General features: G+C 36.3%; 2 protein-coding genes across 7 annotated transcripts in view; both read left to right on the top strand.

Annotated features, from left to right (window-relative positions):
• LOC139130146 (cilia- and flagella-associated protein 44-like) overlaps positions 1–22,331 on the top strand; it is a 45,945-nt gene extending 23,614 nt beyond the window's left edge. For 2 of the 5 annotated variants that reach the window (XM_070695875.1, XM_070695876.1), the window contains 19 exons: positions 4,702–4,808; positions 5,485–5,645; positions 6,436–6,727; positions 7,343–7,561; positions 8,126–8,256; positions 8,613–8,800; positions 9,502–9,665; positions 10,505–10,693; positions 11,349–11,533; positions 12,227–12,389; positions 12,960–13,243; positions 13,752–13,866; positions 14,267–14,453; positions 14,860–14,975; positions 15,415–15,591; positions 17,899–18,095; positions 18,598–18,823; positions 19,266–19,400; positions 21,407–22,331. In XM_070695875.1, coding sequence (XP_070551976.1) covers positions 4,702–4,808; positions 5,485–5,645; positions 6,436–6,727; positions 7,343–7,561; positions 8,126–8,256; positions 8,613–8,800; positions 9,502–9,665; positions 10,505–10,693; positions 11,349–11,533; positions 12,227–12,389; positions 12,960–13,243; positions 13,752–13,866; positions 14,267–14,453; positions 14,860–14,975; positions 15,415–15,591; positions 17,899–18,095; positions 18,598–18,823; positions 19,266–19,400; positions 21,407–21,622 — 3,452 coding nt within the window. In that variant the 3' untranslated portion in view covers positions 21,623–22,331. Of the gene's footprint in view, positions 1–1,061; positions 1,080–2,360; positions 2,445–4,701; positions 4,809–5,484; positions 5,646–6,435; positions 6,728–7,342; positions 7,562–8,125; positions 8,257–8,612; positions 8,801–9,501; positions 9,666–10,504; positions 10,694–11,348; positions 11,534–12,226; positions 12,390–12,959; positions 13,244–13,751; positions 13,867–14,266; positions 14,454–14,859; positions 14,976–15,414; positions 15,592–17,898; positions 18,096–18,597; positions 18,824–19,265; positions 19,401–19,859; positions 20,006–21,406 lie in introns of those variants that run through there. The other 3 variants (XM_070695873.1, XM_070695877.1, XM_070695874.1) reach the window with 3 other exon arrangements.
• A 2,159-nt stretch (positions 22,332–24,490) lies between these two features.
• LOC139130144 (uncharacterized) overlaps positions 24,491–26,548 on the top strand; it is a 483,832-nt gene continuing 481,774 nt past the window's right edge. Inside the window, exon 1 of one of the 2 annotated variants that reach the window (XM_070695870.1) lies at positions 24,491–24,758. The gene's annotated coding sequence lies outside the window, so the exon portion shown is untranslated. The remainder of the gene's footprint in view (positions 24,759–26,548) is intronic. The other variant, XM_070695869.1, reaches the window with a different exon arrangement.

Here is a 26,548-nt window from a genome sequence, read left to right as displayed (position 1 = left end):
AACAACGATGATCATGTTGTCATATTGAGACACTGTTGCTTGATAATCCAAAACTTCAATGCAACTTTGTCCAAAAATGATCCATGAGATGAATGCCAGAGGTACATTAATGTGTCTTCCCTGTCTGATCTTTTGTCAACATGTCCAAGTCATACAGTATAAAACAATTGGGTAACACTATGATTTTGATATGTAAGGTAGATCAGAGACTTGCTGAATGTGACAATGTCAGTATACACCAATATCAGTAAATATATCGATATTCAGTATATACATTGTCCGGACCTTACCCGAGTGACATAAGTTTTGTACTGTTTTTCCTGTAAAAGACTTTGAAGGCTATGCATATTTATAATATCATTCTTTCCAACAGTTCCACCATAACTTGATTAAATGATATATTAAACTTGTAAGTTAAACTAGTGAGCATTAAATGTAAGAAACATGCATCATGTCATGTAAAATATTAATGTACCGGTATGTTATCGTAAAAAAGTATAGATATACAATAAAATAATGTAGTAGGTGTAGTCAACCCTGGCAGTGTAAAATTTCAAATGCTAGAATGAAGTAGTGGCAGTGTAAGTCCCTATAGATGTCCCTGTAGGTTTTGTAGAGACCAATCCCCTTGACCAACAATACACTCATAAATCCTTTGCTTAAATGCTGCAGCTCTAGTCAATATTTTTTTCATTTCTTATTTTCATATATCAAGAGTTCATGAAACAGAGATGGTTTTGTCAATTCCATTTTGAACCTTGACAGTGTCTCCAAAGTGCCATGTTAAAATGTACATACAGCCTAAAGTACCTGTTTCATGTACTCTTGATAAACATAACTTCTTCGATAAATTTTCAAATTATCTTTCCTGTCTTTCCCCCTCATTTTATTTAATCCTTGAATATTCTTAACCCCTATATTGATTGATTATTCTTATTTTGTATCTACAATTTGTTTGTTTTCACTGACACGTGTTATTTTCTTATTCTTCTACTGTGTTCCTGATTTGACAATAACCTATATACGGATTTTTACTTTACATGGTGTGTGCCACTTCTCAGGTTACGATGAGAAGAAAGGTAGACATATTTCTTTCTTTTTTGCTCTATAGTCGTATTCTTGTAACTCTTAACTCAGCCCCTGTACCAAAGTACTTCTGGTTCAACCAATCATTGGTCAATTCACCCCCTATTCGCTGTGTGCAAGTCCACAGTCACCATTGGGTTTGGGCCAAACCATTGTGGTGAAGGGGTTGAAATCATATGGTTGGACCAAGGTACTAGAGGAAAGGGAGGGTTAAGGGTTGCGGTAATTCTAGTTTTCAATGTGGTGATAATTCATTCTCAAGTCAAGGTAAACTGTAAGTTTGTCTTGTGGGTAAGGTACTGTGTGTAATGATGCAATGTTTAAATATTAGGTGTGTTTAAATATTAGGTGTGTTTAAACATGGTGTGTGTGACCCATGAAATAAGGCCATTAATGGAAAAGGTTTAATGTAAAAGTACTGACATCAAGTGGGTACAAGCAGTTTTTGTTGTTATAAGAACTACATGTTTCGGGTCTTTGATAAACATATGGGTGTTTGATTGTAGGCCAGGTACTGCCCACAGTCCACTCATCTCATCATCTTTGGACTAAATTCAAATTTTTGATGCGTGGGGTCAAAGGTTATAAGATACAGGCAGTGTAATGACAGTCCTCAATAAATCGTTCTTATTCTGTGAAACAATGTTTTGCTGAAGGGAGGTAAAAAACATAAAAAAATCCAAAAAGCTGATTTTGTAATGTCATAAAATATAATCAATTTTTGCAGAAGTACATCATACACGAAATGACAAAACCAAAAGTCAATCCATCACGTAAATAAACTTGTACTTCTGTTTTTTTTGTACTTTTGGGAAATAACTATCGAAACTATTCATGTCTGCTTTTGTCGGATGGAATTTATGGCTGAATTTACGTACGTTGATGCTTCTAGTTCTACAATATTTGACCCACAATGTACCAATTCTGCATCTGGCTAAAGATGAATTTCAAATCAAAAAGTACTGAATGATTAATAATCTGTCATTCATGAGATTACTGCCTTTTGTCAGTTAATAAAATTGGAGTTATGACATTACAAATTAAGTTGACTTTTTTCAAACTCTTTCTCTGTGTATCCTGTAAATTCCTTTATATGTCTGTAATTCTCAGTCTGTGAATTTTATCTCAGGATGGTAAACTGTAAAGAAATATTTCTCTTTCAAACTTTTTTCCTATTATGAAATGTTAAAAATCTCCGGCTTCAACTCTTTTATCTTTTAATTTTTTTCCCCTCTTTGTCTGCTGCCTTACTGAATCTCTTTCTTTTCTACCAGTCTTAGCACTTCTTGGCTTGGAACAGGTTAATTCAGACGGGTCCTCTGAGCCAACTCTTCGTCGAATAGCCACTCCTGATGCTAGTACGAACCTCTTTACCTCATTTTATTTTCAGTCACATTCTAGTTCTCTAGTCCTGTTTTGTTTGCATCCTGTGCACATGAATGAGTGTTTCATTCACATTTTTTAGTGGCATGTTGCAAGCTTTGAATGGAGCTCAGATTTTGACTTTCCTCCTGTCTGTGCTGTATCTTTCATCTCACAGTATTTGACTCTACAGTGTATGATATCTCATTTGCATACGGATTTGTTTAAATTTGCATATATAATTTGCATGACAATACATAACCAATTCTGTCATTTCCTAATCTTCTGTCCCAAATTTAGTTAGCAGTCCAGAATGCCATGTTGCCTCCCTAGCTAGAGCTGAGGGGAAATATAATTATACTCCTCCCTGTAGTGATTTAACTTATTTCCCTCTACCATACACTCTAACTACATTCATGGTTCATGTAAAGTATCTTTTGGTACCACCTAGTAAGATGTAGGTCCTACCTCACAATTAGATAAATTGAGAGACAGACCAACAAACTGAAGTAAAATGGTGACAAAAAATATCAATGTCTGACAATGTGGGCTATATCCCGTTACGATATATGATATCCTTTACGGATATGTCAGAACATATTACGCATCACTAATACCATATTACGGTCAATGAAATTCAGATGAAGGAAATTGCAATGATAGTTTTCAAAGAATGGATAATGTTATACCAGCAATACTAATATATTGTAATATGAAATAAGACAAGCAAATTGACGAATGATATACCCTGTATTCACTCTTTGATTGATGTGAAAATAGCTTCTACATATACCATCTTTGGCAGACCTTGCTCCACTTTTGGCATATATACAGTAAGTTTTGTAACAATATCTACTAGAGTACTCAAGTCGGGAGTTCTGTGTTGATTTGGGTGAGAAACTTCTTAAATTTCACAGATATTCTTTGAGCACAGCTCACGTATACAATGTGTAAAGTCAATGTACAGAGACAGCTGCCAAGTATTTGATTTCAGTTTGTGGTACACTCTCTGTACACAAATTGCCTTCAAACTTTTTAAGATTTCTTAACTGGCTCTTCAAGTCAGTGTTGAGAATTCCTGAAATTCTTAACATGCCCATCATATCCCATGCAAATACATACACAATATGGATATGTACAATTTTCTTGGGTCCAAGAAAACACCCATGAGTCAATGCTACATCAAATTCAATGCAGTGGCAGGCCAGAATTTTTAAATTGAAACGTAACTTAATTCCAGGGCTGTCTTATGTCCAGAATATTTCTAGATTGGTGACCTCATAATTAACCCGTCCATCCCTCTTTCTGGTCAGTGGATTCAACCACCAAGTGGAAAACAATGGGGTTGGTACAAGATGCCGCGTTGATAGGGTTAATGATCAGATTGTTTTCATTGAGTCAACATCTGCCATTGGTGTTAGTCACATTCATAACTTCATTTAACCCAAAACTGATATCATTTGTGCTGTACCAGTACGGTGTCCCTTTAAATGTTTTGATGGTGTCACTAGACTTGTGCATGCCCTTGTTCCACAGAGAGAAAATAACTTAGTGTAACTTTTAATAATAGTTTCAATATTTTAGTGTCTTGGACAAATGCAATTTTTATTGCAAAACTCAAAGTATGTTGAAATATGCAGTATTAATATTGCCGTCACATTGCACTGTTTACAGAATGCAATGTTAATTGTTATTGTTGAGCTAATGAATTCTAGTCGTGACTGGAATTGACTTGTCACCAGTGACATTTGACATCAGTCATCGACATGCTGTGTTGACAAACATGGTGTTGGTATCAGAAAAAAGAAAATGGGAGAAATTCTAGTGATTGGAATGACAATTACTGTTACAGCTCACGGAGCTGTATGTAGATTTAATGACACTGATGTTGGCATATCGTGGTATTACCGTTATTTACGTGTTGTCTGAGGAAGGCACACGGATAAAGGTTGCTACCACCAAGGTTTTTCTGTCATTCTCTCAATTTATTTGATACAAAGGTGTAACACAAACCGCAAGTCACTGTAACTATAGTTACCACTCAGACAGTTGTGATTGCCTTATGCTAATATAGAAATGTGTCATTAGTATGAAAAGTATGTTGATGAACAGTCGAAATTGGTTTGAAAATTTCTGTTGATGTGTAGATTAAATTCATGAAAAGTGAGCTCTGTACAAGATGGACAAACTATAATTTATTATGATATTTAAAGTAGCATGACAACATCTTATTGTGTGTGTTTTTCTCCACAGCTGAGGAAGAAGAAGAAGCTGAGGAAGTTCTGTTCATACCAGAGGAACCCAGTCCAATCCATTATGTTTCTTACAGCACAAATGAAGATCATTTCTGGTTATCTATGGTAAGCCGAGTCAATAATACACCAAGAGTGGTTTCTCATTATGTATGTACTGAAAAGTGAAACTTTATGAAATGTTTTGAAATCCCTGGATGCCCCAAACTCTTCTTTTCAAGTACCATTAAATTCCTTTAAGTCAGTGCGCCCTCAAGTGCAAAAGAGAAGGATTTTTCTCTTTCGTTTTTCTTTGACAACATAATGTTCTTTCTTACAGTAGACCTGACTTTTTAGGCCAACTCTTAATTTAAAATAAATCTAAGCATATAAGTTAGTTGTCACAAATTCTTGAAGGATATAAAGTTACTGAGTGTAGTGTGTCTCACTTTTTAGTCCCTATAGCTTGAGTCTCTGTGGGACTTTTAGATTTAATTCTGTGTGTGTGTGTGTGTGTGTCTGTGAGTTGTTCATGCAAATTTCTCAGGGAAGCCTAGAGCGATTTCTTTCAAACTTGGTACAAGGACTACTCCCTATGTCATTATGCACATTGCTTTGTTTTGGGATACAATCCAATATGACCATCATTTCTGTCAATGGTTTCCAAAGTCAGTAACCAAATGGGGACTGTGTCATTTACAATGACTTATTTATTAACAAGAAAAAGGTGCCGCACCATAATTGTGCAAGGGGGATGAAGGAAAAAACCTGTGGTTACAGTTCATTTGTATTGCTTTGCCTGCAGGGTGCATACGATGCTGGTTATCTGTATGAGTGTACGTTCGTCACAGACAAGGAGAGAGAAGCCAAAACAAAAGCCGGCCTTGAAGACAGGATTGGTGATGCTAGACAAGCGATCCCCATGGATGGCACCAATGATGTACCAGTCACATGCATGCACTTCTCGTAAGTTATCTCAGTGTTATTGCACCATAGGTAGTGAAAACATTCCTTACTTCAAAAGCTTTAAAATGAGCCCCCATAAAGTAGTAGATCAGAAAAGAATTGTGGGTTTGAGAATCTGAATATTTGTTTTCGGGGTGCATTCTATCTTAGCCTGTTCACCCCCAATTCCCTGTAAACAGGTCCACATTCACCATTGATAACAATGGCATTGGGCCAAACCATGGTGGTGAAAGGGTTAAGGTGGTAGTCAAGGGGGTTGAAGGTAGAGGATGCAATGCCAATCACTCCCTCCCAATTTTGATGTTGATAACATAGAAATTGAAGATGTTACACTATAATTTGTGCACGTATTTACACTTCCAAACAGTGACAGATTTTCTCATCATCAGTAATAGTTATTTGGCTCATATACAAAAAAATCACAATTCCCTTTAATAGAAATCTTATTCTTGATAAATACTTTCGAAGGCTTTTCAAACATGAATATGGTAGGAACCTGTTTAACCCTTTGCACCCGGACCCCCTGGTACTCTATGACGTCATCGAACATTTGTGTCCGAGCCGGGTTCATAGGGTTAATTTCAAATGGCATTGAATTCCATACATTTGATGCATGATATTGAAAACTTTTCTGACCAACCTTCAGATTAAATCCAGGAACATAACAATTCAAAAAATAAGTTGAGCGTGTCATGTACGTGATAACATTTACTTTATGTCAATACAATGCAAAATCTTAGCAATGCATCCTGTCCTCTGTTTCTTAAATTTTACCTTTTTCCCTTCTCAGTCCTGGACGTGACCAAGTCTTGATGGGTCTGGAAGACGGTTCAGTCCGTGTCCAAATGCTGGAGACAGGCACACAGACTAAACAGTTAGACCTGTCCAAGCCGTCGGCCTACTGGTCACTCAACATACACGACAACAACTACGGAAAATTGACCCATGCGGCGACCAGCTATGACAACCAGTTTGTGTTCACGACTGGCGCCGATGGCAACTTCTTTGTCTTTGATCTGATGAGTGAGGAAAAGATTGAAGAAGCTAAGAAGATTGCCAGAGCCAAGATTCCATCAGCTAGGGTAGGTAGTGGTGCATGTAATTTGGTGTAGCACAATCTCTTTATAATTTTGGTAGTGAACAGTCACTTGCTCATGACAATTACAAATTTATTTCACCATCATTTTAAAAGGTTTGTCTTTTTTTTCCATCATCAGCGATGTAAGTCCTTTATTTGTTTTTTGATGATAGTATACCGGTATCACAAAATTTACAAAGTAAAGTTTGTTTCAATGACAAACAACAGACAACATAACCTCAATAGTCCTGTTGGATCCCAGAATTGAAAAACCATGGCTGTCAAAGTGTGACTTTAATGCCAAGATGATGGTATTAAGTCTGCACCATTCCAAAATCTACGGTCATACCAGTCACGTTTATGTCCCTGATACCGTCAACGGCTGCAAACATTTCAGGGATTGGAGCTTAGCATGTTACTTTCTCTAGTATTATATATTGTGTTCCAATTTGAACTACCTGCATGCTTTCCCATCAGCGGTTGTACCTCTTATTTACTGAATTTCAATCCATTTCCCACCTAATAATGACCAGGCTTCTAATGAATATTTGCCAATGAACTACTAATAGAAGAATTCATCGGTGACTCACAGTTGTTTCTGAAATCTGTTTTTTCGCAGAAGGGACTTGAAGATGAGAAGCGAGTGGAAGACATCGATCAGAAGGGTTACTACAGCATTGAGACTGAGAAACAGAAAGCTGAGCAAGACAAGATGAGGAGAGAGGCCGAGGAGAAGAAATTGAACGTGAGGAGAACCATTGCCCAGCTTAGACGACAATTCAAGAAGCTACTTGAGAAGAACAAGGAACTCCCTGAACATCTACAGCTGGAAAGAAAGGTAAAATATTCCAATGGCTTAATGAGTTCATGAATTCAAAAATTCTTGTTCTTTAACTTGTGTGTGTATATTGATTTCTGTTAGTGAGTATGTGATCTTTGGTATCTCAATTTAAACCAGAGTGAAGTCATGAAGCAGTAGAATATCTTCACTGTTCATTGTACCACTGTACAACAAATTGCCTAATGTACCAAATTGTTTCGCAAGTTATCCATTGTACCAAATTGTATCACAAATTGTCAATGGTACCAAATTGAACCACTAGCTGTCAATGGTATCAAATTAAATCGTAAACTTGTACCAGATTTTATTACAAGATATTCATTGTATTACATCGTATCACAAGGTAGTCGTAGTACCAAATTGTACTACAGCTGTTCATTGTACAAAATGACATTAAAAATTGTTTGTTGAACCAAACTAAATCTCAAATGTCCTTTCTGAAAGAGATGGCCACTAGAAGTGTTGAGATATACATGTGGCAATGAAATATAATAAAAATGTTAGCATCTTGAAAATCCCAACCCATTGATTTTTTTGCCCATGTTTAATGATTCATTTTAGGAATTTGAAATGGATCCTGAGATGAAGAAAGTACTGGAGAAGGAAAAACTAGACAAGATGGATCTTGTACGCAAGGAATTAGCCTGGGATTCTGAAAAACTGAAAATAGCATTGGACAAACTCAAACACAGGTATGAAATCTGAAAGTGTACAAAAATGGAATTTACGGTCTACATGTAACATTGGTTTATTCACTTACAGTTTTTTAATAATTGTGCCACTCTTTGTTGATTGGTGGTTGCTAATTCCAGATTAAGATCTCCAGTTTTCTGTAAATTTATGAAGTTACATCATAAATGATTGCACTCTCTGACCCTGGTAGTAAACAGAATGCAGTAATAGAAATATTGTATGATTAAAAACTCAGTACAGACAATTTTTCAATAAAAAGTGTAGCTATATTTTTCATACTGCTGTTGTAAATGTGTGCTGTCTACATTCAAAAACACCAGCGTGTAAAAATTAACGTGACGCATCTCTTTCACAGATTCCGGGATGAGTTAGAGACAGACCGCATCGTTGTTGTTGCCATCAAGACAGAACATACTGTTTCGTCATTCCGTGCAGCAAGACTGTCTAAGGAGTTCTTCCGTTTGAAAATGGAGATGGAAAACAGGAAAGCGACCACTCTGACTGAGAAAGGAGTGAGTCGAGACCCAACAAAAGATCTATCTGGTAGGTGCCAAAAGAATAATAAACTTGTAAATTCCTATGTCCACTGTCAAAGTTGAGAAAAAAAATGGCAGACCACCTTTTTGGTAGTAAAAATATACAATGCCAGGTAGGCTGTCAAACTATGTAAATGAAAATACATATCAGTACCAGAGAAATCTTTCCAGCCAATAAATGGAATTTGAATGGACCACAGTACAAACACAACCAAGTGCACAAACATGCACAGAAAAACATGTATTTCTATACACATACGTGATTTTATTGTACACGCAAGTTTATTTATGCATCCACTATGTGATCTCTCTGGTGTACTGACACTGCAGTGTGTGTTACTGTGTAGCATGCTGCAGCGGAACAATTACCCAACATTAATGGATTTGAAGAATTGTTATTTCCTGGTGTTCATACATTTGTGGAAGACAAGGGAAACATCCTCAACACAACGATTTGTCTGTCTTATCTTACTGAACTAGTATAACTTTAACTTTAGTATGAGAGCAAGCTGTGACTGGCAACTTGACATTAAATTTGATACAATATGACCTACTCAGAGTAGGATGGCACTATCAGTGAATGATTTGGTATACATGCAAGACAACCTAATATGAAATTGTCTATTTGCTGATTTGAAAATTTGAAAATTCTGATTTCATTGCTCCGCTTTTTCACTAATCATTCATTGCATTGATCTGTTGTATCAGGTGCCGGTGACAAGGAAGCTGAGGCAGCGGAGGAGGAAGTACAGCCAGGACAACAAGATGTGAAGAAGACAACGGTACTGACAGGCAGAATGGGAGAGAAAGTTGCCAAGGCATTGCAGAAAGTAGAGAAAGCTAAACAGAAGAGAGCTGCCAGACAAGCTCAGGTAAGATAACTCACCGCTGTGTTGTTCACACAATAGTGTTGCGTCATTGCCGTTAGCATGCACTGTCAGCCTGTCATGTATATAATATGAAAGCTGTTCATTATGATTTTGAAATTTTTTTTTTTCATGCTTTGGTAAAGAACTGCACTGAAATTGACATGCAGAACCAGTGAATACATAAGAATACTAGCTACGACTTTTTGAGATTTTATACATTAAGGCAAATTTTCAACCACAAATCACATGTTTATAAGCAGGAATGGTCACCATTGGACTTATTATCAAATATTAACTCTTTGAGCGCTGTAATTTTTTCCTGCCAAAATTTTAGTGCAACATTTTACCAATGAATGAATTTTTATGAATTTTTCTGTAATTTTTTTAAAATTTTTAACCAAATGGAAATCACATTTCATTGGCTACAGTTTTTTGTCAAATTTTGGCAAAAAATATCAAAAAATTGACTTTAGTTTATTTTATAAAGGGGACAAAAATAGACTTTGGCACTCAAAGGGTTAAATAAAACTCTATTATCTGTAATAGAGTTTAGCTGAACTAAAATTTACTGAGTTAAGCTTAAACAAAACGTACTGTGTTCTTGTCAAACAATTTGCAGGAATAACACTATTTCATGTCCTGACTTGATTATATCAATGTGCTGGTGGATACTTGCCACCATTTGGTGAACTCTTCCCTTAATAAGATTTGAGTTTCACCAATATTATAAGTAGTGATAGAAATCAGTCAGCCAGCTCATCAAACATTTCAGATATGTGAAAATATTTCGAATCATGACAAACCTGACAGTGATATTTTTCACAACATTTCCAAACACACAGTGGGATTCACTGTACAGCAGTAAACCACCAGACGACTACGAAGACCCAGCTGATGTGTCGGCTATCAAAGAAGCCCAGGAAAACATGGGAGATTACAAACTGAAGACAGCCAAGGACTACACTGTGCCCGAACATCTTAGAATGAATGCACTCAAGAAACGAAACCAGCTACTCTTACTGATTGAAGAGGTCTGTTTATATCTGGTTGTCTGTTCTTTCCAAACAGTGATTTTAGATTTACATACATATTCTGGTCTGAATTTAGTCACACTGTTTGCCCAATAATCACTGAACAAGAAAGATTATTTTATCATATCAGCACACTCTATCACACATTTAATAAACAGAATGTAATAGATTATTACTGGAGGTAATATTCTATGACTGCGCAACATTCTTCAGAACTTATAGGAAAGCATTAGCATGACTGCAAAATGAAACAAAAAAATATATTTTGCTGCTGACAAGAACATTGACAATTTTAAATCCACATGTATCTTTTGATTTTGCATGAAAAACGCTTAAATAATAGACTAAATCCGAATCGACCGCGTTACAAACAAAACTATGTACACAAACGCACATAGAAATGTGTGTATTTTTGTTTGCGTTTGCACTCATGCATTTGTTTGTACCGTCATCATGTGATTCCTTGAGAATACTGAGTGTGTGAAACACTGTGTGTCCTTTTCATTCCAGTGCAGAAACATTGTTCCTTCACTGTTTGCAATCAAGATGTGTCTCTGATGGATGAAGAATTGAAATTTCATGAATTCCAGATAAAGAGATAAAATATGCCATGACATTTGTAACACCTAGAATTTCTATTACTTGAAACCCACAGATCTACAATCACAAGATGCATTTTAATGGTCGATTGATCACACTGCGTGACAAGAAGATCAGCTTGATTGAAAAGATCATTCAATACAGACAAGAGTTGATTGAAGTGCAGTCCAAACTCAACCCGGAACAGAGAAAACCTCTCCCAGCAATCCCTGATTTGCTTCCTTGTGAAGTACCGGAAAGGTAGGAAACTGAATAGCTGTGTTCTTGTAAGCAGAGGGAGGTATGCATTGAACAGACAGACAGACAAAGACAGACATACAGTCTCATTGACAGACATGGACAAGCAGGTTGATGTATCAAAACTGAAAGACAATCAGACATATGTGCAGCAAATTGGTGTATTTGATGAAATACAGATCTTTTTGTGGTATTGACATAGTAACGAATTGATATCATACATAAAGAAATTTGTGCAAAGGAAAAGTGTTTGATTTGTAAACACTAAAAAGGCATCAATATGTTAGGAAGCATCTCCTTCAGATTAATCCTTTGATGATAGAAATAAGATGAAGCATAAAGTATACAAATTCATTGACTTATTCTGTGGAGCTTGAAACAAAATGTCAGCCTTGAAATGGGAATAACAGAAATTTGTTTTAATTCATTGTGTATTGTAACTTATTGTTCAGAAACAATTTTTGATAATTTGATTTATGACCATGTACCTCGTTGATCCCATTCCTATTGGCATATGGATCCAACCAAAGCATTTAGCATGTGATTTAGCTATACAAATGCTATTAAATAATCCAAATGATTAGCCAAGGATGATTAAACAGTGACTTACAGAATATATCATTTATTCTTCTGCTTCAAAAGCAGGTCATTATCACATAGTTTATAACCCATGTACCACACTGATTTTCCATACAGGCAATATCAGTACACCCGTGAGAGCCTGAAGAAGTTCAAGGAAAACATGGAAAAGCAGCGCGCTGAGGACCAGGCCAAGGCTGCCGGAGCCAGTGGATTTGGTACCGGATTTGGAAGTGGGTTCTCTGCACCACCTCCGGCAGCTACTGCTGCAGTTGACCCGGTTAGTAATGCACCTAGATTTAATCATCGCATCAGACGGCAAATTTATTTTGTGTTATGTCAAACAGAAACAAAGAGCACAATCCCATCAGTATTTGTTCAGTTTCGTGTAGAGTGAATATTGTAGGATAATGTGACTGTAGTTAAGTCTGCAGATCTGATTTACATATACCTGACATGATACACAAGATGCATACATGTAGATGAAAATTGAACTTTGAGCAAACACAGCCATGTTTACCAACAGTTGGCAGGGATTTAGAAAATTTTGGTTACAGGTGGCAAAAATAAAATACAGGCAGTTACAAGTATGCGCACATTAAGTTTGTGCAAATGTCCTGATTTTTTTACCAAACCTTAATTTTTACAGCTGGCAAACTTTAGCTCACAGCCAGTTGTCTTTACGGCTGCCAGCTATTTTCTACATCTACAAATACAAATCATACGGAGTTGCAACATACATTCATTATGATACATTCATTGCCAGTACTTTTTAAGTATCAATATATCGCTTTGTATTCCAATGCATGCAACTTGCTCCAAAAAATTACCAACAAATTCCTGATTTCAGAAAGCGGATGCATCCACCTACCCAACATCCACCTCTCCATCCGTGGACAAACTGAAATCCTCCATCTCTGTGGGTTCCACATCGGCATCACCATCAGAGACTGAGATAGAACTGTCCGCCATGGAAATTCAACTGATGAAGGCTGAGGAGATACGTCTGCTGTACCAGCAAGACAAGCTGATAGCCAAGGTCCAGGAGATGATTGTCAACTTTGACGCTGAGCTGAGACTTCTCAGACATGACAAACTCAACCTGGAGATTGATATCAAGAATGCTGACTTGAGGTGAGAAACGTTAGATGTCGAAGCTGTCAAAATAATTTGCTTTGTGTTTGACAATTGTCATTGGGCCATGTGCTGTGAACCAGGTGTGGAAAGCAATGTGTGTAAGGATAACAGCTTTGAATTGCTTGGTTGTGGCATTAGTCTCTCTTAGGTGTGCTGCATGGATGGAGTTTTAAAATATACTTCTTTATGCTTTGTTCAATTATACTGCATGAAGATACAACCTCTCAATGGTCGAGACTTATCTGTACAATACGAGATACCAAAAACAAATTGGAATAAAATTTCTTGGCAATCTATTTGGTATTTATCCAATCAACATAGCTCTTCTGTCCCATGTTCTTATCGTAGAGGAAATAGGAAATTTTGGGACTACGGTATGTGACCTGAGGATATGGCAATTTCTTGTTGAACGTCCATGAAAGCAAGGGTTATGTGTACTGGGTAGCCTAATGTAATAATTTGATCAACTTGTCACTGAGGATGCCATTTTCCTTGTCTCTTGCAGACATGTAACCCTCTTCCAGGAATTACAGTTGTTGAAGGAATTCGAGAAGAGGGAGAATGTGCTGGCTGACAAAGTGGAAGCTAAGAATAAAGAGAAATCTGACATGCAGATGAAGGTACCATTCAGTAATCATTTTAGAACACTGAGTCATCAAATCAAAGATGTCTTCATTTATGTATTAGTGGTTTCCTCAGAGTATTTGAAACTGGATGTTGTCATTTACTCTGTTGTGTATTTTGAATGTGAAATGCACTAAAATACCAGTAGCTGGTGTTTGAGCCAACGACTGCATGTCTCATCTCTATCTATAGCTACAGAAGAGACTTAGTAGCTAGACATATGTAAATTTTCAAGATCCCTGCCTATTAGCAAACAGCAGACAATTGACCTGTACAACATATTTTCATAGTTAGATCCTAGTGTTCAACTGAAAGTGCATATAAGGTTTGTTGGAAGAAGTGATTACATTAAGGTTGTACACTCAGTAAGTTGTGTTACTTGTTTGGTATTTCTAGGTGATGGAGTGTCAGCAGAAACTAGACAACAAGAAGAAGGACATTGAGAAATTACAAGAGAAGGAGAAAGCCCTGTACGCACAGTTCCAGCAGTCTCTGGGTGAAAATAACAAATTTGCAGATTTCCTGACCAAGGTCTTCAAGAAGAAGATCAAAAGAGCCAAGAAAAAGGCACAGACAGAAGAAGGTTGGTGTACTATCATTGGTATCAGTCTTTGGTATAAATGGGCATTGAGGCTGATGAACAAAGATGACTGGCAAATGAATGGATTCACAGCTTTCCAATCAGCAGAGTGAAATCTATAGCTTCTCCCTTGTGAAACAGAAGAACATATGAAAATTCTGTGTGTATACTGTTATTACAGATGTGATGCTATGATCTTACACATGAGCCACTGTTACTTTAAAAAGAGATAAAAATTAAGCTTCATCTTGGCAATTATTTATATATTTTATTGTCCAGCTTAGCTTTGAAATATGAAAACAAAAAATTGAGAGATCTCATATAGCCAATTCATTGTAAAAAATTGTATAAAATTATCTTTGTGTGTACATGAACTGTAAGCATTAATTGATCTGTTGTTTCCTTTCAGGTTCTGATGAAGAAAGTGAAGAGGAGTCTGAAGATGAATCTGATTGGTCCAGTGAAGAGGATGAAAGTGACAGCGAGGCACTGGATGACTCTGTCTGTCCACCTGGTTTAGAACAGGTAAATTTTTGTGTTTGAGAAAAAACTGAGAAGTTCAATTGTTTTCAATAGCCTTTCCCTATTTTTTGATTTTTTTTATAGTCAATACTATTTTGACACTCTCTATTAGCTTGTGTAACATCAGGACAATTGCTTATTGTCAAGGCTTTGACAAGTTTAACTGTGTGTAGGGATATTGAAATCAGATCTAACATGTTCACCAATCTATGTGTTCCTAGTCTTGTTTCTACATGCAAAATATTTTTACATAAATTTGTTATACATTGAAACCAGATGGTCATCAGCCTTGCACATGAAGCCAAAGAAATCTTACGTGCCATTCTGTAATGTAGTACCTAGACAAAGCAAGACAATACAATTCAGACACTAATATCTTAATATAGTCTCCCATCATCATCGACCCACATATGAGTGAAAAGTTCTCATCTGTTTATGACAGGAAATGTTTGATAATGTGTGTGCCATGAGGGAGAAGAGACTGGACATTGAGGAAGCCATGGCTGAAGAGAAGAAAGTCCACGATGGACTGAAGAAGGAAGTGGACACACTGCAGAAGAAGGCTAAGATTATTGACTCCAGTTTGAGAACGGCAGAGGCAGATTTAGAAGCATTCCAGGTAAGATTTCATGTGTCAGTGACTTGAATATGACGTAATAATGAATCATTACACTAAGGGATTGTCTTTCAGTCATTTTAATGTTCCAAAATTTTATAAAGAAATTTACATTTGAGAGAAAGAAAAGCAGATGAACATTCATACTTTGTACACAGTCATCTTTTTTTCTGACACTCTTATCATTTTCTATCTCTTATTACTCTATTGCTGCAAGGGAAATATTGAGTTCTAGACTTGCAAAGCTATTAGAGTAGCTACACCTGACTATGTCTTATTGTTTACAGTCAATATTTAGACTGGTTCTGTTATGAAATAAGTGCATGCAGGGAAAGACACTAAGGGTTGTCCGATTTCCCGGGGCAAGTGAAAGTCGCGTTCGGGCAAGTAAACCTCCGATGCCACTTGCCCGACGGGACAAGTGAAAAAAATAATTACCTAGAAATCTAATTCACGAAAGCGATTTTCTGGTGAGGGAACACGGACTTAAACAACAAAAATAATCATATTATGTCATAGTGAACATTTCCATAAGATTTTTCATAAAATTGCATGAAGAGTTGACGAAAAGAATCATATAATCGCTGTCAATAAAATCCAGTTCAAACAATACACCGGTACCCGTAAATTACCGTACGCTGATTTTGCATATGAAAAAGCTGCAGCTGTTCAGCTGGTGGAACGTACGTTCACCAAAGTTCATTGCATTGACTGTGAAGTTACGGTGTCTCACAATATGTCGATACGGTAAAAAAAGAAACACACCGCGGTTTTTGTGCTTTGTATGAACTTTTATAATAATGTAAAAATAAAGTCCAGTGGTTAAAAATCACCACGTAAAATTGGACTTTCACTATTAAAAACGTACTCTTCAATGTTAACTTGTTGAGGGACAGTGAGTGGCAAGACCGCATGCAATGAAGTCATGAGCAATATTTGGTGTCAACGGGTCAAGTCTTTGAATTTTCAACAAACACTGACTTAATTTTCAGGTCAATAAGCCAAAAGTTACTTGTCCATGGCGACCAACCTCTCTGTTTGTGAATTTTCCCATTCTAAAATGACTGTCAAGAAGCAATTGGAGCGAGTTTGACATCGAGAAATTCAGCTTTTAGACACATTGAAAAACACCGACGCCTTAGGTTGTTGGTTTTAATTCTATTTAGTCTGCGCACGAGCAATAATAAGACCACCTAGGTTATTAGAAAAACATAGGATACTGGTATAGTGCAATGGCAATTCAAACTTTATAGGGCTGGTGTATGATATAAACGCAGTAAAAACATGACAAAGAAGTACATTATTTTTCAGAAGCTTCAAAACATTCCTTTATAGCTGCAGATTTTTTCTTTCTGTATAGATAAGTTAAAACTTTTAAAAGCAAAAAGACCTTGAAGGTACAATTGAAATGGCTGTTAGTATTTGTACATTAAGCCCCAAGAAAGTAAACATACAAACATATGAACTGTTAGAATTTTTTCTATATGATATGAAAGCCCCACTAGCTGTAAATCTTGAAATTTGTTGACCTAAAAAGGCTTCCTATTTTCTCTGGTTTTCTTTAAATTCTACCCATTTACAGGATAAGCTTATAGTCTTTTACTGCTTGACAAAACATTCTTTAGTGAAAAATTGGACAAGTAAATTTACATTTTAACCGTTATTATGATTTCCCACCATACTAAAAAGAAAACAAAGCATGTCCCAGTTGAAAACATTCAACACTATGCATTACATTGGACTACTCTGTTGTTTCCGTGAATATTCAAATGCATATATGCACGGTGTACACTGGTTTTGCTATATTTGCATGGGGTGCCATTTTACATTTGGGCACATATTTATTATTTTTCTTGTTCAAAATTGCACATTCAGTCTCACTGGGCAGTTAACAATACTTGTATTCCAACCCTCAAAGAGCAAATTCCAAAAAACTTGTTTTAGTTCAGAAGTAAAATCACATAAAGAATGCTAAAAGATACAGGTAATGGGGCTTTAGTAATTAATGGAATATAAATGAGCCATCCAGCACGCTAAGAAGTGTGAAGAGAACCCTATGAGAATGTCTGACATTTTCTCATGATAACATAATTTTCAAAATAAAGTGAGTGAAATAAAAAACCAATGTTTTAGCTTTTTTCAAACACGTAAATTATACTGGGCAAGTGGTTTTCCAATTCGGGCAAGTGAACTGAACCCCCACTTGCCCGAAGGGCAAGTGGATAAAAAAATAAGTGTCTTTCCCTGGCATGTGACAGTCTACATAGTGAAACATTGACAATTTGTTATTTTTCTCCCGCTGCATCACAGCTTGAAAAGCAGCAGAAATTGAACGAGCTCCATGTGGTGGTTGCCTTGAAGTTACACCAGATAGAATACATGGTCAACGGCGTTGTTCCTCAAGATCTACAGCACTGTCTGGTGTTCACCTGTGCTGGTATGGTGAGACTTCAAAGGCGTATCAGAGAACTCAAGGATGAGAAGGCTTCCCAGAGAAGACACTACAAGTAACTATTACTATTATATTGCTTTGTATGAACCGATTCTTCTCATTTTCAGAGATCTGCAAATCTGTTTGTCGTTAGTGATCCAAGGATCAGTATAATTGGAGTGTATGTGGTGATACTCAAGACTAGTGTAGTGGATATTTTTATTATCTACCTTGATTAGCATAAACAAGTCTGTTGGGACCATCAAAATGGCAACTTGATCTCTCTAGGCAAGAAAAATGGGTTCTGGACCAAGGACCATTGGATTTGTAGACCCTTGTTATTGCTTTTCAGCATAATTATCTGTATCCAACGACAACTGCAGTGAACGTGTTGGAATTTGTTATTTCTTATTTCTGCTGGAAATATCACTTGACTTTGCAAAGCTTTGATTTGTATACCATCCTCCCCTGTGTTAAATTCACGATTAGACATCATGCAATTTGAATGAAAAAGGAAAGTTAATATATTTCAGTCCTTTAGATTTCACACATATTTTCTTGCCCATTTTTAACTCCAGGGAACACCGTCAGCAGCATGTACAGCTGATCAAGGATCGCAAACTGATGGAGGCCAAGATTCAAGAGCTGGAAGAGAAGTGTAATGAGATGATGATGCTGAAGTTTGGACGCATCGTTGACCTGGAGAAGCTAGAGACTGTCGGTGTCAATAGGAACATAGAGGAACTAAAGGAGAAGCTGAGAATCAATGAATACGCACATGCTGAAGAATTACGCAAGATCGAGGTAGGCCTAGTCTGTCAACTCATAAATAATGTGTTATTATATCATTCAGTACAACTACCAACAGGAACAAAGCATTTTGCATGAAGAAGAGCTGTATGGAATGCTCTTTCCATAACATTGACAAGTGGCAGTGCCTGACAGGCTGCGTCTATTGCCTGACAGATACTTTGCAGTATTTTTGTATTAACCTGATAATATTGAGCGTTTTTACTACACCGGTGGCTTTTACCAGTATGGCAAACTTTACAAATGAAATCAGTGAGATAGAAGCAATGATCAGAGTGGTATTGGAGTCTAAATACCAGAAAGAGCATTGTGTAAGGCATTTTTGAAAAACTCACTGAATAGCTACTTTTCAGAGCTAACTACTGGAGATAAATGCAAGAATGGATTTCAGTGCCATGAAAGTAATGTGATCATTGCTATCGTTCAATCCTTACAGGACAAGATAGCATTGAAGAAAGAGAGAATCACAGAGCTGACTCGTGACAACACTGAGAAACTAGAACAGCTGACACTCCTCCTGGGTGAAAACAAAGAACTGGAAACGCAGCTAGATTCCAGACAAAAGAACCTGGTAAGTAGCTGTGATATCTCAAGGAAATACTCATTTGTAGACAAATATCTCCAGTGTAGAAACTTTCACGCAATGGTTCACAAGGAGAACAATGCACAAATTCACATTAGCTGCACATTATCTTAAAGAAGATCATTTCCTCATCTGTAGCTTAAATTTCAAAGTTTAATGTAGATAAGCATTCTTCATAAGGAGAAGTTTTACACCCTAATGATTTAAACACATTCACCCCAATTTCCTGTAAACAGGTCCACAATCATGACTGATAACAATGGGTTAGGGCAAAACCATGGTCATTGGTGATAAAAGGGTTAAGCAATGTAATTCCCAATCCATCTTTGCACAATAAAATATTCTTATTCATCTTCCATTTCATGTTGTTTTTATGCCATCATGATCAACTCAATCATTTTTTTATTTTTCATCTTTCTCACCAACTCCACATTGACCATAACACAGGGCAACAAACCGGTAAATCTATTAATCAGTCCACCTTTATTAGTAATATTAAATTTAATATCATAATTTAGTTTTCCTAGTAATGCACAGTTCATATTTATCCATAATAGTCACCCAATCTTTAGGTCTGTATGTTTTGTGGTGTGGTGTGTGTTGCTGTGTACTAACCACTTTTCATTGCATGACGTTACACAAGTTTCTAACTCTTGTTGAGTACTTTGATGTACTGCTATGCATTGTTGTCAAGATTTGCAGATCCAAGGTTTTGTGGTTCTGCAATTTTATTTTCAGAGGCCTTTCATCAATATGTTTCACAAGAAGAACAATTTTGCCAAGGGACACAGCAGTGTTTTTACGAACAGTTGATTGTTAATAGATTAACATCAACAATATGTTTATGGTTGATACTGTACATATTTCTGTGTGGTTTTTGCATGAAGTGTGGAATATGAAGGATTGTATATTTAAAATGATAGAACAAATAACATTTTCAACTGTTTTGATGAAGAGTATGATTAATGAGCCATAATCTTCATATTTCAGTTTAGTTTTTCAAGTGAAATGTTGATATTAATTTTGCCTAGAAACATATTTCTTTGAAGATAAGTTTGAAACCGTCATAAAATATTAGGCAGTTTATATTTGCATGAACAGCATAACAAGATAATATTCATCTACATGATAGCATGCATAGGAGTTTTGAAAGCTAACAAGTTTATAGTGTTTTCATGACTGTTCAAAGAAATTTACATAGCTTTCAGGGCATTACAAGCTTCATGTCTCATTTGTCTTCAAACTGCAAACAGGAAGGCAGAACATTTTACAGATATGATATAAGTATATTGGATATGCAGTTTTCCGCTTTTTTGACTGTATTCTCAAAATTACAGCCACTAAAATTTCATAACTGAAGAGGAACTCTTTCAAGTGTATATGCCATTCTATACATGGAGACATGATTTGATTACGTAAATTAACACTGCATGATAATTCTATTGTCTCTAAGATTTCATTAGTTAATTGCATTATACATGTATGTAGTATATTCTGTATAGCTTTGGTAATGTCAAATGTAAAAGTTTGCTATTTTCAGACAAGTTGCCTTTTAATGCTGTGATTTTTTCGATGAAATTTTCCTGTCATGTATCACTCTATTTGAAATGACCTTCCTTTCAACAAGCTTTTCTTTAAATATGCATGTAACACAAATTCTTTCATCAACAAGTTTATCAATTTTTTAGAGAAAATTTGCACCTTTCTAGCACATTACCCTTGAAGAAGAAGTATGTTTAATGTAGAAGTGACATACATATGCTTTTCTGCACCAACTGCAGCATCTTAAAGTATAATGAAACTTTTTTGCAAAAAAAGGAGAGGCAACTGAAATTGACTTAGTAAAATAATACATAAAATTGGTCCAAAAAGCTGTTATGTTTGAGATATTCAAAAATACTTGACAGGAAAATTTCTCCATCAGCACAGCACGGGCAAAACATCAAAGACATTTTGTTTGTCCTTGTTTAACAATATCTTTCCTTACCACACAGGGAGGAGAATTTCAAGGTGCACGAAAGGCTGACATGCGAGAGCGACAGCGTCTCATCCAACTGGTACAGCTACAGGCCCAGGAGATTGATGCTTTAAAAGAAGAAATTGGTCTTCTTTCTCGAAAAGGAGGTCATATCTTACCTCCAACACAACCACCATTACCACATACTGCAACAAGTAGTATGGGAAGACCTGTCACAGGCACTAACCCCTGACAGTGAAGTTTTCTGAACAGTTTGTCTTTTATTTCCGGTTGTTTTTGTTATACATAAACTGTACATTTTCTCACTATATTGATATTATAGATAATTGATAAATATTAATGTGTGTAATATAATGTATGATATAGTATGCAACTATATTGTCAGTGATTGATTTTGTACAATCTTTTGTGTGTCTTGCTTCATGCACAGCTTTTTGTGTTACAGTCATCAAGCAACAGTCAATACCACTGTCACCAAAATTTTATTTGAAGTAGAAATGTGACATATATATGAAATAAACTTCTGACTGACTGATACACTACATGTTATGGGTAGCAATAAAGCTTATCTAATCAGAAAATATGAATGGGGATTCTCTACTTCATTCAGAGCTGTGAACAGAACTTTGCTGAAAGAACAGATGATGGTGAGTCAAGATACCATATCCACCAAATGTTTTATTGGGAACAATGAATTCAACCACTTTGGGATAACTGGACCGGTATCAGCTGAAGTCCAGCAGTCCTGTTTGCCAGTCCAGGGTTCATTGTTTATCATACAAATGCATTAGAATTCACTGGAGCAAATGGCATGATTTGTAGTTCTATGGTGACTACAATTGCTTAACCCTTGTGATATTTCTGTAATGTAAACTTTGTACAGGCAGTTGACTAACTATTCTATTGATGCTAATAAACCTGATATCCTTGCATTGAATGAATTGTGTGTGTCTGTAGTATTGTTGCTGTCACTGAGTTTGTCATGGTAAATGTGACTCAGGGACAGATATTCAGACTCTTAAAGCTTTATAATAATACTTTTCCAATGCATCACTTTTGACGACTCATTTTGAATCTCTCGGAGTAAATTAAGTGTTCACTGTTATATTAAGGGGAAAATGGAAGTGAATTTTTCTATAAGGGTTAACTTAGGGATGGCAGCTACCTTGAATCTGAAGTAGTATTTCTGTTACGAAAATCTGCCGTGTGACCCATGATTTTATTCTTGATTTTGAAAGAGAATTGTTGAAAGTTTGCTGGAGGGAGTTTGTGCAAAAGTTTAAATCTTTCACATTCCAGGTGCATAGAACCAAAGGACAGGATGTGAGTAAATAATCATATTACATGGTCCCTTTGATCCAGATTGCAAAGTGAAATGTTACAAATATTCCTGATCTGCGACTAGCACCTCTAAACCTTTGTGAAACACTATTTATGCATATATCTGTACTAGAATCTTGAAGAAATGAATTTGTACAAGATAGAATAATACAAACAGCTGTAAGGCAGTTACTATCAACCTTCATCTGTATGACATGAGAGAATACAGTGCTGGCAATATCATTTTGCATATCTTATACCTAAAACATCCTGGCTTTGGGCCCAGAGCTAGTTGTCAACCAACCGATATACCCTTAAACACCAATATATTATGGATCTAGTCATAGTCCCCATGGAGGGGCTGATTTTATCGATTTTTGGCATATGTTTATTTCAAGGAAGACCAATGGGAACAGGTCCCATTTAAAAGCTTCATAAAATATATAGGACAAATATAAATGCATAAGTCACTTAGCAGTTCATGGTCTTTGTTCAGTTTTGTGCCCGGATTCTCCACCATGCATATATTTCCCATTCTCCCATTGGGAATTTCCGGTGAGTTGTTGTCAAGATACAGTTACAGAGTATTTACTCTCAGTATCCCAAATCACACACGTCTATTTAGTATATCTAGAGGTTACATATTGTCAGAGATAAAATGGTAGTGACATTGTCAAAGTCTGGATTTTTATACGATACCTATGAAAGGGCATATCTTCAATCATACAATAGATATGAATTACAGTTGAGATCTCAATTACCTGTATATTTTGGTTTATTTTTGTAAAGATGGTCTGAAATCATATACAACTCAAGTAAGCATGCTTAATGGAGCGTGACCACAGAACTCGTTACAGCATTTGAGATGAACGCCCAGCTTACATTTTAGCAACTAAATAATTTTCGTGTTACCCAAGCTGCCTTATTATAGAGGGAGCTTATCATTACAGACTTCATAATTGGCTGAGGAACATTATTGCCTCTACGCACCAAAGTAATATTGATTTCCTTAATATTCAAAATCAAAGATGTTGGAATAAGAACGTTCATCTCACTCACTTCTTTGTATCCGAAAATCTGACGATTAATCTACTAACTAAAACCAAGGAAGTAAAACGTCCATGTTGAAACATACTTGCTTTTCCACTATCTGTACAGTCAGTGACGTCACACAATTCTAACGTGCGAATTTTTGAAATATATAAGAACAACATATTGATATCAATAAAAAGTGTGTAGAGAGTCTGCACATCTCGTCAATAGGATGGATGTCGCCGATGTAGGGCCTATAGGCCTACTAGTGAAAGGCAAGACCTTTCAAATATGCTGTCTTAAGAAAATTATGCTGTTAAAATAAATACAGATAACATTTCAGAGTATAGATTGTTAGACAAAATAAGTGTCACGATATCAAATTATTACTATGATTACTATATATAAAGTTGGGCCATATACGCAAACCATTATTTATCTCACTGAAATAGCCCACCTTTTTTTCTGTGTGGTGATAATATAATTCTTTAAAGCTACTGGATCTGGTCCACTGCAGTCTAACACTGAAAGCTTAAAAAATTAAACTTTGAGGCACAAAATGTTCATAACGGTGTCAGATGGCTTATAATCTATTCTCACTGTGAGCTTGGTTTTTAAAATCTGGTTATGTCATCTCAGATGACCTTACATGAAAGGCTGTAAAACTGCGCCCTCTCTCATAACACAGCGTGGGGGGGGGGGTTCGATTGACGTTTCATTGCTGTTGTCGCAACGAAACAAAGAAGTTAATGATTAACATGTATCACTCGATAAGCAGAGCAAATTCTCAGTGTCCGCCCTACGGACGTCCAAATCAACCTTTTGGATAGAATAGCTCAGGAGAAATTCTACCCGAACAGTGTGCTCTCTTCATCGTTCCATCTTAATTTTTTGACCAGACCAGTAATTAGTCTATGGTGTATTAAGCACTGAAATCAAGAACACAAGAAGGAGGAGCGACGACAAAAACACAAAAAGGAGGAGCGACGAGTTGTCGCCACCAGCCTGCGTTGCAGGTAAGGTGTAAGCTATTTTCATAACATTGGAACTTCCGTAAATTATCAAATGGAGTGTCAGAGAGTCAGTATGTTGTTTTGCGAAAAACAAAATTTCTAAACGTCAACCAAAAGGCGATTTTAACGAACGAAACGCTTAGACTGCCTGGGTGTGTAAAGAATAGAAGGTTCCTCAAACCTTTGTAGTCATGACTTGTCAGTTTCCCGACACAGCAAGCGCTGTACTGAGTAATTAAGAGTAAGGAAGTGAAACAAATTATAATACATTATATACTGATATATTTACACGTTTAAAGCAAATAAAAGACGCTGTTAATATTTAGAAAAAGGAAACCTATTCATAAATGATTAAACTGATATCATAATTGACAAATTTGTCGATTTTTTTTTTCGGTTTAGGAAAATTAGACTCTTTTTACGATAGTCCTGAGGACATTTTTTCTTAAAATTATACTATGCAGAGTCCCCATTTCGAAACAGGAAAAATTTACTCTGTAGCCCGTGCATCCATATTATCAACAATCCCCTGTACTTGTGCTGGGTGAGATATGTGTCAATATGTTATGGCTACTTCCCGTCTGATGTGACTGCCATCAAATTCTAAGATGAGGCTGTTCTTAGCGACATGAACTTGTTATTTGCCACATACTAGTACTCGTCGGCAACACGAGCTCCAAATGGAAGTACAATATATTGAAATCGAAAATGCCAAACATGTAAAAGAAATTTAAAAATAATTTTGACAGGGTCTGAAACAGAGTGGGAATAATATGACAATACTTTAAGATCTCACAACTAAAGGCAATCAAAAGAATCTGCATTATGCCATTTTGTATTGCAAACACTAGCAAGCCATGTAACAAATCATCACAGCGACACGCACCGTCCAATAGCTAAACTTTGTTAGACTCATAACACAGAACTATGGCGGCCATTTTAGGAGGTCAAAAAGATTACTGTTGTACACTTATTGCAGTGTACATGTAACCTCGCCGGTACGCTTATCGTAAATGCCAAAAATAAAGAGCCACTACACTAAGCTAGTTTTTATCATGGACTGTCACGATTTGAAACCTAATCTGAAAGCATGTCGGTTGACAGAGAATCATAAAATCCAGAGACATTTATCGATTGGCACAAACAATGGTGTTCAGGCTGCATTCACAAACACCTCTTTGGGGGATTGAAGGGGAGCCTAAGGTATTTGAAACTATCAAGGCTACATTTTGGGGCATTTGAAAAGATTCCGGGACTAAAAAGGGAGACTCGACACTAAACTGTCTCCGATTGATAAAATATGTTTTCGAGCAGTTGTAAATTTATAGCTGTAACATTTAGCAAATTTTTAGGTGGTTTAGTTTTGTGTATCCACTGCAATTTCTTGTTCTACTCCGGAAGCATGATGAAAAGTCCAGTTTTCAATTAATCAACACAGCCATACCTGTACAGTCAGCATGGTTATTATTATCTAAATTTGAATAAAGTTCTGACTAGAATCTATTTGTCATCAATAACAATGATTACGGTCTTCACACGTAGATAGAATATTTGCCAAGAATATTTGTTATTTAAAGAATGCTATGCGGAGTAGAACAAGAAACTGTACTGAGCTGAGCTGATATACAGAACAAAACATACATGATTGGCCAAAAGTTATGTACAACTTATACCTTTTTTATGCGATTTTGTTAATTATGTTCAGTTGTCCTGACAGGTGAGGAAAGTCATCCTGTTTCCAAACCATAATTCTTATGTGATCGCAAAAGGGAAAATAGCTGTAATGTCTGTCT

This window comes from Ptychodera flava, chromosome 3 (assembly GCF_041260155.1).
Source record: "Ptychodera flava strain L36383 chromosome 3, AS_Pfla_20210202, whole genome shotgun sequence".
NCBI classification, from domain to species: Eukaryota; Metazoa; Hemichordata; class Enteropneusta; family Ptychoderidae; genus Ptychodera; species Ptychodera flava.
This window is presented reverse-complemented; position numbering and strand designations above follow the sequence as displayed.